General features: G+C 55.3%; 1 protein-coding gene across 1 annotated transcript; it reads left to right on the top strand.

Annotated features, from left to right (window-relative positions):
- Nucleotides 1-4,564: 4,564 nt before the first annotated feature.
- LOC102569982 (zinc finger and SCAN domain-containing protein 30) lies at nt 4,565-11,329 on the top strand. The gene is made up of 4 exons (XM_006278412.4): nt 4,565-4,686; nt 5,067-5,721; nt 5,829-6,027; nt 6,894-11,329. The coding sequence occupies exons 2-4, from the start codon at nt 5,140-5,142 to the stop codon at nt 7,841-7,843; spliced, it is 1,731 nt and encodes a 576-aa protein (XP_006278474.2). The 5' UTR covers nt 4,565-4,686; nt 5,067-5,139; the 3' UTR covers nt 7,844-11,329.
- The last annotated feature ends 1,608 nt before the right edge of the window (nt 11,330-12,937 follow it).

Raw genomic sequence — 12,937 nt, 5'->3', positions numbered from 1 at the left:
AGGGGGCAACCCCCAATTCCCCAACTCAGAAGGGGCCACATCCCAACTCCACGAGGGGCCTAGCCCCAATGCCCAATCACAGAGGTGGCTGCATCTCATTGCTAGGCAAGGGGGCCTGTATACCTAGCCCAAAGTATACTGTATCCCTGACAAAGGTGGTTGCATCTCCACTACCTCCCTCAACTCCAATGCCCCCCACCCCCAGATGTTTTCTAAAATCACTAGCACTTGGGAACTCACTGCATTAGCTGTTGGTTCAAATCCTCCTTTCCCTTTGACCAGGACCTTCCTCCCATCCGTTCCCTGGAGGTTGCTCATGCAACCCTGATGCAGGGAGATGGTCTCCTCAGCTGGTGATAGAGCCCAGGAATGTGGTGTCGACTCTTGGTGCACCTGCAGTCCAGTGGTTAAGATGTCTTGCTATGTGGGGCACAGCACAATGAAGGAGTTTGAACCTGCATAGGGAACAAGACATCACCCTGGGGGCTATTGAGCTGCCTCTGGCTGGACCGAGGGGTCCAGGGCAGGTCCTCTGCAGCATGTGAGACCAGTGTAGGGGGTAGAGGCCTGGTCTGTGATGCCCATGGGGCATTAGCAGTGAGAACAGCAATGGTTTCTACCCTACCAGCACCCTCCCTGCATCTGTCTGTGCATCATCCAAGCCTGGCTGCTGTAGCTCTATCCTGAGGCAAGGCCAGTCTTTCCCTGCGCCCAGTGCAGAATCAGGGTCCAGCTGTGCTGCTGTTTCTGCCATAGGCTGATTGTTTCCAGACCTAGAGTCTTTTTTGCCCCTAGCCTGTCTGCTCTAGGGGATAAGGGAACAGCTTCCCTGGGGTTAATGCTTATCTCTCTGTCTCCCCTGCTTAGGCACACATATGCATACAAATCTGGGAGAAGCACACACACAGAAATCCCTCTGCAAAGGCCTCAACCGCCTCCTTTTTTTCCCCTATTCCATTATCCCTGGGCTGGACATATATGAAGCTGTTGGATGTCCCCCAACCCCGACCACCATCATGCGGGTGCAGAGCGGGTGCAGAGCTGGGCGAGGGCCGGATACAGCGGTGGGGGAAAGATGTATTCCTTAGGGCACTATGCGTGGTACAAAACCAGGCTGGATATAGCATCACCTCTGCCTCCCCCCAACCCATCTCAGAGCTGGGGATAGTGGGGCACACAGCATCAGTCTGGGACAGGGAGTGCACAGAGGAGGCCAGGGCAGAAGCACCGGGACTTCGTGTCCTTGTCACTCTTTCCAAAAACTTGGGCAATAAATTTAATTGAGAGGTAGCCATTAGCCACAGAACTGAAAACAATTAAACTGATTCAAAACCAAAAAATACAAGATGGGGGGATAGGTGTGGGCAGAAGCTCCACATCAGACGTTCATCTGCTGGTTTCAGGCCATTTTCTTGAAAGGAAGTAGACTTTGCCATATCAGGCACCAAGGCCTCTGTTCCTTCCTAAATGGGTTTTCAGTTGGACTGGCTAGCCAGTTTATTATCCAGTCAAATATCATCAATTCAATGATCAAATGATTGCATATTTTTGACTCGTCGAAGATCATAGCAATTTTACAAAAAAAGACAACCTTTTTTATAGTTTTCTTCACAGAAATATGATTTTTTAAAATTGTTTTTTACACATTTCTTACAAAAAATGTGCTTTTTCTGTGTATTATTTGGACCTCTTGGCATTTTTTTTGGCCATTTTTGACTAGTCAATTGACTGAACTTTATTTGACAGATCAAATATCCAACCCTTGTTTTCAGAAATATTAATCCCATGGCAAAGACCAATTTTAGAATTGTAGTTGATTTAAGTGTGAATGATTTTTGTCTATTGCTCTTCATGACTGATGTAAAACACCACCACACACATCTTCATGCAAACAGATCAGATACATTATTACAGGCATGCGCTAAATATTGTAGTTTCAGAGTCTTCTGCTGGCGTATAGCTTAAGAAGAGAGAAGGGAAGAAAAATGTGTTTAAACAAAATATTTATGTGTATACCATGCCCCCCCCCCCCCAAGTAAGACAGGCAGCTTATTTTTGGGAAGGCAGAGTGAAAAAAGAAAAGATTTTTCCTTCTAACCAAAATTGCTCAAGCTCAGTTTCCTCAATTAGGATGCACACCTAACTTTCAATTATTGCATTATGACATGCGTCAGGTGGTGAAATGCCAGCAGTGCAGGGGGGCCGACGGGCCTGTCCTCACCTCCCTGCTGTCAGATGGCAACTGCATGACCCCAAAGCTTGAACGGTGCCGACCCACATCAGCACCCAGCTCCAGAGCAAGCTGATCCTAGCACAACCCAGGTGAGGGTGGTGGGAAGAGAGAATAGACTTGCTAACACCCCAGCCATCGTGCTTCGACATCCAGTTCAGGGTATTACAAGTGAAATCGAAGCCAACGGCATGCCCTTGTTGCCAAGAAGGAGAAAAAAATCCTGGGCTGCATTAATAGGAGTGTTGGCAGCAGATCAAGGGAAGTGATTCTGCCCCATTATTCAGCACTGGTGAGGCCACATCTGGAGTCCTGCATCTGGTTTTGGGCCCCCACTACAGAAAAGATGCGGACATATTGGAGAATCCAGCAACGAAAATGGTTCGGAGGCTGGGGCACATGATGTATGAGGAGAAGCTGAAGGAATTGGGCTTTTTAGTCTGCAGAAGAGAAGACTGAGAGGAGATTTGATAGGAGCCTGCAGTGGGGTTGCAAAGAGGATGGAGCTGGACTGCTCGCAGTGGGGGCAGATGACAGGACAAGGAGCAATGGTCTGAAATTGCAAGGGAACTTCAGATTGGATATTAGGAAAAACTCTCTCAGGAAGAAGTTAGTAAAACACTGGAACAGGTTACCCAGAGAGGTGGTGGGATCTCCTTACTTGGAGGTTTTGAAGACCCGGCTAGACAGAGCCTTAGCGGGGATGATGTAGTTGGGGCTGGTCCTGCTTGGAGCAGGGGGCTGGACTAGATGTGACCTCCTGAGGTCCCTTCCAACCTGAATTTTCTATGATCTCCTGTCTGAGGACCCTGGGATTACCCTTGGCACTCATTCCCAAGAGACCAAAAGTAACAGGATGACCTGCTTTTCCTGTGTCTGCTCAAAGCATTGTGCCCAAGGCTACCAGACTCAGATGTGGCCACAAGGACTCGCGCCTCTGTGATAGCGAGAGCTGTCTCTTGCTATTTTCAGTCCCTGGGAATGAACCTCTTAGAGGTTTCTGTAATACCAGGATCCACCCCAGGTCTCAGACTCCACAAACCAGGATCCAGCCCAGGCCTCTCCTTTCCCATCTCCTTGGAGCTGGGCTGTTCTCACTGGGGGCAGATGACAGAACAAGGCGCAACGGGCTCCATCTGCAGCAAGGGAAGTCAAGGTGGGATATTAGGAACATTTTTCTCACTCAGAGGGTAGTAAAGCACTGGAACAGGCTACCCAGAGAGGTGATGGAGCCTCCATCCTTGGAGGTTTTAAAGGCAAAGCCTTGGCTGGGATGATGTAGTTGGGGCTGGTCCTGCTTGGAGCGGGGGGCTGGATGAGATGTGACTTCGTGAGGTCCCTTCCAACCCTCATGTTGCACAAGTCCAGGAATCCTCGCTTTCTCACCTCTCCGTTTTTGTTTTTTTTTGTATTTTGTGTCTAGGCCAAATGCCATCGACTTGAGCAGAGCTCCACGAGTGACTAGTGCCTCCCGAATCTGTCGGGGTGGGCACCTGCAGAAGCCACAGACGGCGATGGCCATGTTGGGAGGGCACCAGCCCTACCGACAGCATCAATGTCGGCCGTTGGGGGGGGCACCAGCCCCATTGGAGGGGCACGTGCACCCCCATGCACCCCCTACCAGTCACCTGTGCAGAGCTCCACCCTTCTAGTCTGCGTGACGCTGCCACAGGCAACTCTCCTCCCTCCTGGACTCTTCAGCCCAGATACCCCCAACTCCACGGCAGGCGTCTTGTGTGCAAGCCGGGAGGCCTCAGGGTGCAGATGGCCCTGAGTCCTGAGCCCAAAGGCTGAAGGAGTGAGCAGAGGGAGGGCCTGGGAGCGATCCCCCATGGGCAGGACGTTGTCCTCCCCCTCACAGACCCCAAGTCAGTCAAGGCTAGGGAGAAGGGGCTCACCGTGCTGGTGTCTCCCCTCCTTGAGGGGTCTTGTCCCACCCTGCTCCCACCCCCCAGCCCCAAATCAAGGCAGGGAGCTCAGCACCACCCCCAGGATCTGATCCCCACAGCCAGGGCCTGGGCTGAGGGTAGGTTTATGACATCACAACCCCTACGATGTGATCACAAACCCTACTGTGACATCATAAACCCTGTTGGGGCATCATAAGCCTTGCTGTGATATCATCACACACCGTACTGTGACATCACACAGTTTATTGTGACATCACAAGCCCTGCTCATTTGCACGCACCTGCCCTACTGGCTGGGAGGCTGCAGCCCCGCCCAGTGCTCGGCGCCGTGCATCTGTCCTCGGGCTGGTCCCGCCCCCATGCCTGTGACGTCACTGCTAGTCTGACGAATCCTCGCGGCAGCCCGAGGCTTCTTCCCGCCTCCCTCTGCGGCTATTGGCTGGGGCCGTGCAGCTCGCGTTCCTATTGGCTGCTGGAAGTTCCGGGGCGGCAGCGCTGTTCCGGGGCTCCGGGATCAGCTCCCAGCGTGGAGCTTTGCTGCGCGCCCGTGGGTGCCCGGGGCTGCGGGGCGGGAGCGCGGGCCGCCGGCAGGGGCTGCGGGAGGGAGTGGGGGCACCAGCAGGGCTGGCGGGGCAGGGGCTGCGGGCGGGCAGTGGGGGCACCAGCAGGGCTGGGGGGGAGGAGGCTGCGGGCGGGAATGGGGGCACCAGCAGAGCTGCGGGCGGGGGGCAGTGGGGACCGGCAGGGGCTGCGGGGGAGAGGGGCTGTGGGGTGTCGCGTGCCAGGGCACTGACCGCACCCCGTCTCGGGCAGGGGCAGCCCCCGTGCCCCGTCCGCACAGGCGCAGTCGGTCTGTGAGGGCTGAGCATGCGAGTGGTGGAGCTGCTCCCCCATCGCCCCTCTGCCCCCTGCTGTCTCTTCTCCCAGGGGACCGGACGGGCACAGGGACAAAGCGCAAACTCCATCTTCAGCCCTGGGACAAGCCTCCCCAGCAGAGGAGATGGCTGCTGAGCTGGGGGCAGCCCCAGGCCTCGCCTTCCCCTTCGAGGCGCTCCTGCAGCCCCTGGTTAAGAAGGAGGAGCAGGACCCAGCAGGCCCCAAGCCCCGAGACAAGGCCCGAGGCTGTGTCCCAGCCCGGCCTGGCAAGGAGCCTCTGAGAGTGGTGGTGAAGCAGGAGCCGCAGGAAGAGGCGGTGCAGCGCTGGGAGGTCCTGCAGTCTCCGCTGTTCCCCGCCGAGGCCCTGCCAGCCCCCGTGACCCCACGACAGCTGGAGCTGGCTCCCCAGGACGACCCCCCAGCCCTGGAGATGCGGCGCCAGCGCTTCCGGGGCTTCTGCTACCAGGAGGCCGCGGGGCCGCGGGAGGTGTGCAGCCGCCTGCGGGAGCTCTGCCGGAGCTGGCTGGAGCCCCAGCGCCGCAGCAAGGAGCAGATGCTGGAGCTGGTGGTGCTGGAGCAGTTCCTGGCCATCCTGCCCCAGGAGATGCAGAGCTGGGAGTGGGGGCGCGGCGTGGAGACCTGCGCCCAGGCCGTGGCCCTGGCCGAGGGGTTCCAGCTGGGGCAGGCGGAGGATGCAAAACTGCAGGTGAGTGTCATGCCCCAATTGTCCCTGTCTCCATGGGTCTGGGGGATGTTCCCTCTCCTCCCGTCTCCCTGTTTGGGGCTCCCTGGTGACCTATTTCACTCCCCTAGGTCACAGTGCGTGTGAAGGTTGAGGACGTGGCCTCGGACAAGATGGAGCCCACTGGGGCATTGTGGGAACCTCTGGACTCGTCGCTAGAGCGACCCCAGCTCCACCCCGTGGAGCTGGCCGGATGGGCTGAGAGCCCAGGGCCCCAGAACGAGCTGCCCCACGGCTCCAGGAAGGAGCTGCCACAACTCCTGGGGTCAGGTAACATGCTGCATGCCCCCGGGGCCTGTGTGGCTCTTCCGCCCATGGCATGAGGGGCTCAAATCCCGGTCACTGCTCGTCTGGGGTGGAGCTGGAACTAGAGTCCGGCTGCATGACTGCAGCAGCAGCAAGAAAAGCCTTTATTTTGGTTGGTTTATCCTGGTCGGTGTAAATACTGACCACTGTATCCCAATTCCCCCTCCCCCTTGTGCCCTCAGTACTCTCTTTTCCCAGTCATGGCCTGGCGAGGCCTAAGGGGTGGTGAGCCAAAGCTGCATGGAGGAGTGACAGAAAACAGCCCCGCTTCCCTGCCAGCCAGGGGTCTCTTTCCTGGTCTGGTAGGAGAGAAGCTTGGCCTGGACCAGGAGGAGGTTGACAGGAAGGTCCTGGGACTTGAATGGGGAGGTCATGAAGCAAAAGATGTAGGGAGAAGCACAGCTAGAACCTCAGGAGGGGTTTCTCTTCCTCTCTCTGGCATCAAGAGACCAAATTCAAGAACAGAAAACTGGCCTGCCAGAGTGTTTGGATGTGGATTTGATGCTCGAATGGATCAGCTTTGATGCTCGATGGAGCAGACGACCCTGGTCTTTCCTTTCCTTCCCCCCCACCCCCACACCTTAAACCTGACTCAACATGGAGTCTCCCCCAGGGAGCGATGCTCATGGAGGATCTGACACGATGCTCTGAGCCGGGACCATCTCCAGCTTCACGGCCCTTGACGTCCCTTATCAAGAGCCAGGGATTTTGCTTCTTCCTCCTCACATGCCGAGGCTGCTTCTGGTGCACACCAGCACAGAGGAGGAGATGGGCTTTCCCTTTGCCACTAGCTCTGGGCTAACCCATGGGTTCTTCTCCCCTCCTGGCAGGTGCGGGGATCCTAGGCAAAGCAGAGGAGCAGCTTCCCAAGGAAGGACCTACCAACCTGGAGGGGCTGAGGACTTCCCCAGGGAGACCCCTGAGACCCGAGCAGGGCCGACTGTGCAAGAGGAAGGGCCGGCCCCAGAAGCACAAGCAGCATGTGGAGATGCTGGCTCCGCTTGGGTTGGAGAGCGGATCTGGGGTAGATCTCCCAGATGGCTGGGGGTGCGGTGAGACCACGGAGGACCTGGGAGACCTGACAAGCATCCAAAGTTGGTTTCCCCAGTACGAGGGGCAGCCTCCGATCCAAGTTGGCATGGATGGCCTCCAGGGAAAGCAGGAGCTCAGTGCCAAGCGCCGGGAGAGAGCTCACCCCTGCCCGCAGTGCGGGAAGAGCTTCCTGAGCCGTGCAGACATGGCCCGCCACCAGCACATCCACTCAGGAGAGAAGCCCCACGGCTGCCCCGACTGCGGGAAGGGCTTCTCCAGCCGCTCGGACATGGCCCGGCACCGCCGTATCCACTCCGGGGAGAAGCCGCACAGCTGCCCGGAGTGTGGGAAGAGCTTCCTGTGGCGCTGGAAGCTCATCCGCCACCAGCACGTGCACTCAGGGGAGAAGCTGCACCACTGTGAATGTGGGAAGAGCTTCTCCCGCCTCGACCACCTGGCCGCCCACCGCCGCATCCACTCAGGTGAGAGGCCGCACCGGTGCAGTGACTGTGGCAAGAGCTTTGCCCAGTCGTCCGGCCTGGCTGTCCACCGCAAGTTCCACTTGGGGGAGAAACCTCATGGCTGCCCTGACTGCGGGAAGAGCTTCGTGAACCGCTCGGACCTGGCCCATCACCGGCGCGTCCACTCCAGCGAGCGCCCCTGCAGCTGCCCCGACTGTGGGAAGAGCTTCCCCGACCGCTCCAGCCTGGCCCGCCACCGGCATGTCCACGCACAGGAGGGGCCATGACTGCCCAATGGGGGGAGGACTTTGTGTGCACCTCTGTCCTCAGTACACCTTGAATATTGTGCCCAGTTCTGGTCCCTCACACCTCCAAGGGGAGCTAAGGACTTCCTGGACCTTCAGTGCTGGAGGCTGCAAGGGAGAGAGGAACGGGGAGAAGCCCAGCTCGCTCTCCCTTTCATCCTCCGCTCTCTGCTGCCATGTGACACAGGAGCCTGGGCAAAACAGACCTAGCATCTGGTTCAAGGACGGAAATTCTTATGTTAAAAGGACAGAGATTAGGTAGAGTAGGTCCAAAGAAGGGCAACAAGGATGAGGTGGCCTGTGGAGGGGCTGCCTAGGAGGCAAGACTAATGAAGCTAGGTTGGTTCAGGTTAGATAAGAATCATTTGAGCAGGGGACAGATTTACAACACGCTAAATGCCGAAGAGAAATGTGGTAGTGACTTATTATTGATGATCTCTCACCAGACAAGAATGAGGGGTCACAGCATGAAGCTAGGAGGTCGTCAGTTGATAACGAACACCAGGCAGGTCTTTTTCACCCACCGTAGCGTGAAAGGCTGGGATTTGTGGTCACCAGATGTGGTAGAAGCTGAGAGCTTAGCCAGATTCACCAAGGGATTGGACCCGTTCTTGGAGGAAAGGGGCATTGGTTGTTGTTGGGCCCGCGAGAGGGACATGGCCTCTGAGTCAGACCTTGGGCAGGGTGGGTCAGCACAGGCGCTGGGGGTGGCTTTGGGGGGCCTCCCTCACCCCAGATTGATCCTGGAGACCCCCCTCCCCACCATGCTCATACAGGGCCGTGTTCCTGACACAACTGGTGTGCCTGGTGCAACAGAGGAAGTGCCAAACTGGCTCAGACCAATGTCCATACAGCCCAGTATCCTGATGGCAGCAGGACTGTGTGCTTTTAGAGGGAGTGCACTGAACTGGATGGATCTAGAGCAGCAGTCCTCAACCTTTTGGCCCCGTGGGCCAGACAATTCATGGAGCCAGTCTGTGGGCCGGGCTGGGATCAGGCCCCAGGACCCCATGCCACCTCTGCGAGGCCCTGCACTTCAAGATCTAGGCCTTGTGAACGCACAGGGTGACAGTCTCAGACAGGGGCTGGAGGTGGCCCATGGGCTGTGGGTTGAGCACCCTGATCTAGTTACTCTCCCTAACATCCCTAAGGGATGACAAGGTCAAATGGTCTCAGACTCCTCCGTGACCGTTTCAGGCTGGACATAAGGAAGAACTTTTTTACTGTCTGAGCCCCCAAGGTCTGGAATAGACTGCCACCAGAGGTGGTTCAAGCACCTAGTCTGAATGCCTTCAAGAGAAATTTGGATGTCTATCTTGCTAGGATCCTATGACCTCTGCTGCCTTCCTGCCCCTGGGGCGGGGGGCTGGACTCGAAGATCTTCCAGCCCTAATGTCTATGAAATCTATGAATCCACCCTCGTTGGGTTAGATATGCCAGAGGAAACATCTCCAACTGTTCTGCTTAACAGGTGTTAGCAGATCTCCAGGCCACAAGTTGGTCTAGGCCCTTTTTTTAACCTGGCTGTACCGCCAGCCTCTACAACCTCCTGTAGTTATGAATGACTTCCACAATGTAACTACACGATGCATGAAAAGGTACTTTCTCTTGTTTGTTGTAAAACTGTCTCCTAATTTCTGTGGGTGCCCCCTAGGATTAGTAGTCTGGGACTTTGAATAGTAGTTCTCTGTTCACTTTGGCCATAGTCTTCATGATCTGTAGACCTCTATCATAGCCCCCTCAAACCCGCCTTCAGCCTTCTCATTAAGTCTAGCCTTTTAGTCTCTTCTGGTTTGACCACTGCTCCCCTGATCATCTTGGTTGCTCTTCTCTCTGCTTTGCCTAATTCTGCTATGTCCCACCTGAGAGGTGGAGGCCAGGGCTGCACGCAATATTCAAAACAGATACGTATAGTGTACAGACTGTCATGTATCTCATCCCAATCCCATTCTGTTTCATGGCACAAGCTGATGGGTTTGTCCCTCTCACTGCTCACAGGGTCCCGAGGCGTTTGGGGTGCAACAAAAGTTGCATCGACGGTCAGGGAAGCATTCATAGAATCATAGAGGAATAGGGCTGGAAGGGCCACTAAAGGTCATCCATACTGGGATGACCAATATGAATGAGCTAATAGCATACTGGGATGCATTAGCCAATGCGTCGTGAGCAGGGCTAAGGAATTGATACTTCCTTTCTACTCGGCGCTGGTGAAACCCCAGCTTAGAGTCCTGTGTCCAGTTCTGGGCACCGCACTGCAAAAAAAGATGTGGATAATCTCAGACGGGCCCAGAGAAGGACCACAGGATTAAGGGCCTGGAGGACAAACCTTATGAGGAAAGACTAAGGGATCTGGGACTGTTCAGCTGGGGGAAGAGAAGACTGAGGAGGGACTTGGCCATCTTTATGTAAGGGGTGAATATCAGGAGCTGAGAGAGAAACTAGGGCACCCCAGGGGAGGACAAGGAGCAACAGCCATAAACTGGTAGAAGGTGGTTTCAGGTTGGATGTAAGGAAGAACTGCTTTACAGTAAGGATGACCAAAATCTGGAATAGATTTCCCAAGCAGGTGGTGCAGTCCCCAACTTTGGAAGTCTTCACAAAGAGGCTGGACAGATGCCTTGCTGGGATCATTTGATCTCAGTTTTCCCACCCAGAGCAGGGCGGGGGGGTGTGGACTCAATGCTCTTTCAAGGTCCCTTCCAGCCCTTAAATTCTGTGATTTTTTTATGATCCAGTCCAACCCCCACAGGATCAGCTGTATTCAGAGCATCCTATAAAAATCCATCGTCTAAACTCACAGCAGAATGACACGGTGAGTCCTAATAGAATACAAGACCTAGCACCCTCACTGGGCGCAGGTAAAGCAGGGGGACAATGGTGGCCAATGTCCTGCTGCTGTGAACGTTTCTATATGCTCGAGATTGAAGGAAGAGGGCCATGTCCGATCCCTTCTGCTAGAGGAAGGCACCCCCCCCCCCCCCCCGAGTCCATACCACTTTGAGCATGGGGCAAAATTCCTTCCTGACTCTGAATACAGTGATTGGTGCTAACTTAAGCAGAGGGGCAAGACCTAGCCAGGAACCTGCAGGTTTGAGTCTCAGCAGGAGCATTGGCCTGGCCCAGTTGCAACCCCCGGTCTCTTTGCAGCCTCTGATGAAGGCTTGACTGATCCCTGACATGCAGCTGAAAGCGGAGGGGTGGGGGAGTGCAATTTCCTCCCAGCCCCATGCAGCAATGAGCAAAACAGAAGCCTGGGAAATCCCAGTAGCAGAACATAGGCATCACTATGCCTGTTCCTGGACTGTCCTGCCTTTCCCCAAAAATAGGTGCTCAAGGAGGGACAGCCTGTGGCAGGCCCTGCATCTCCCATGCATAGAGGCAGAGACTGTAAGATCAACCTTTAGGGAGGAATTCAGCATGTTGGACTCCCTGGTACACACATTAAAGTCTCTGCTAGTCTCAAAGCCACTTGGCTCCGTGGTCTTTCTTTGCATGCCCTCACCAATCGCCCTATCTTGGATCTTCTGGTCTGTCCTACCAGACGGCAAAAAGCAGCCCCTGTCATTGCCCCTGAACTGAGCACAAGTTCAGAAGAAAGAAAATAGCCCTGACTTCCCTTCTCTTTTTCAAATATTTTTTTAAAAGAAAAATCTCACACTGTTTGAATAACTCCTGTGATGGTTGGTGGAGGGCTGGTTTATCTAGTAGTTACAGGAGGCTGCAGATGGAGGGAGAGGAAAGGGACTTTGTGGGCCATGTCTATCACCTTTACCCTCTAGGAAACAACTTCCCGCAGTCACCTTCACATCCCCACTGTTTTACCGCTCCACACTAAGGCCAGCATCTCCCAGGTCCCTCCTTTCTCCATTCCCCTTGCACCCATGGAAGGATCAAGCTCCCCTTTCAAAGGGAAGGGGAAAGCTCTTCCTTGGACCCCCCCCAAGGAGCAACCTTATCTACTCCCCTCTCCTAAGAGGACTCCTGCCCCCAGCCCTAGCACAGCTTCATGCAGGGAAGCCTTTGGCTTGGAGACCCTGACTCTTCTCAGTCCCTGGCTTCCTGGTGGCTTGTAGCACCCTGCCTCCGAGCACTCCTTTTTGAACAGCTGCTGAGAAGGAGGGAGGGTGTTTTCTTGTTAAAGAGGAGGTATCAGGGTGCCAACATCCCCAAAAGCACAGGAGACCCTACCCCCAAACCAGTCTTTTTTCATGGCGTTCCAGCACCCTCCATCCTCCCTCCGACTACTCTGTCCTCCCTGGGACTAATCCTTCTTGTGACTTTCTCTGTCCACCCTGGCAGTGTTCCCCCTCTCCAGCTTTCTCAGAGCCTCACTCTTTCCCCTCAGGCCCACTCAGCCCTGCTTGCCCCAGAACGGTTGCTAAACCTGGGGATGGCACTTACCCAGTACCATGAAACAAAGTCATAGGGAAGCAACCTGGGAGCCGTCTTGGGCCCAGTTGCCAAGCCCAGGCTGCCATCACTTTCTGGGGTGAAGGAGGCATAGAGGCGTCCTGCTTATGCAACTACTGACAATCATTATTTCCAGAAAACTGGCCCACAGGGAGTCCCCCAGGGAACTGCAAACTGGATCCCAGCTCGCCCAACTGGTTTCAGCACACTCCCCCACATTTAACCCTGTCATTGCCTTCCATTCAACCCCTCCAAGACTCAGGTGCGATCCTTTCTTTTAACCTACAATGCACCAGGTGTGACCCCAAACAACGCTGTTTAGTTACAGCCACAGCACCTCAGGCCTGATCCTGCCCTTCCCTCCATTTACCCCACAGCTCGCTGTACCTGATCTAACTCAGCTCCCTCCTGCCTCACCTTCCCACCACAAAACATCTGTTCTTCCAACTCCACTGGTGTCCTCCCAGACCGGCCTTTCACCATTTCTTCTCCCTGGGAGCAAATCCCTCAGCTCAAATGAACCTAGAACAAATGGGAGAGGCACCAGGATCCAGCTTTCCCCGTCTCCTCACTTTCTTCTCTCTTCTTGTACGATTGCACCTCTTGGGACGCTGCTTGTTCCCAATAGGATTTCTTGTTGGCAGAGCCCCACAAGGATTGACACGG

Source organism: Alligator mississippiensis, chromosome 15 (genome assembly GCF_030867095.1).
Source record: "Alligator mississippiensis isolate rAllMis1 chromosome 15, rAllMis1, whole genome shotgun sequence".
In the NCBI taxonomy this organism is placed as follows: Eukaryota; Metazoa; Chordata; order Crocodylia; family Alligatoridae; genus Alligator; species Alligator mississippiensis.
Note: the sequence above shows the minus strand (reverse complement) of the source record. Positions and strands in the feature narration are given on the sequence as shown.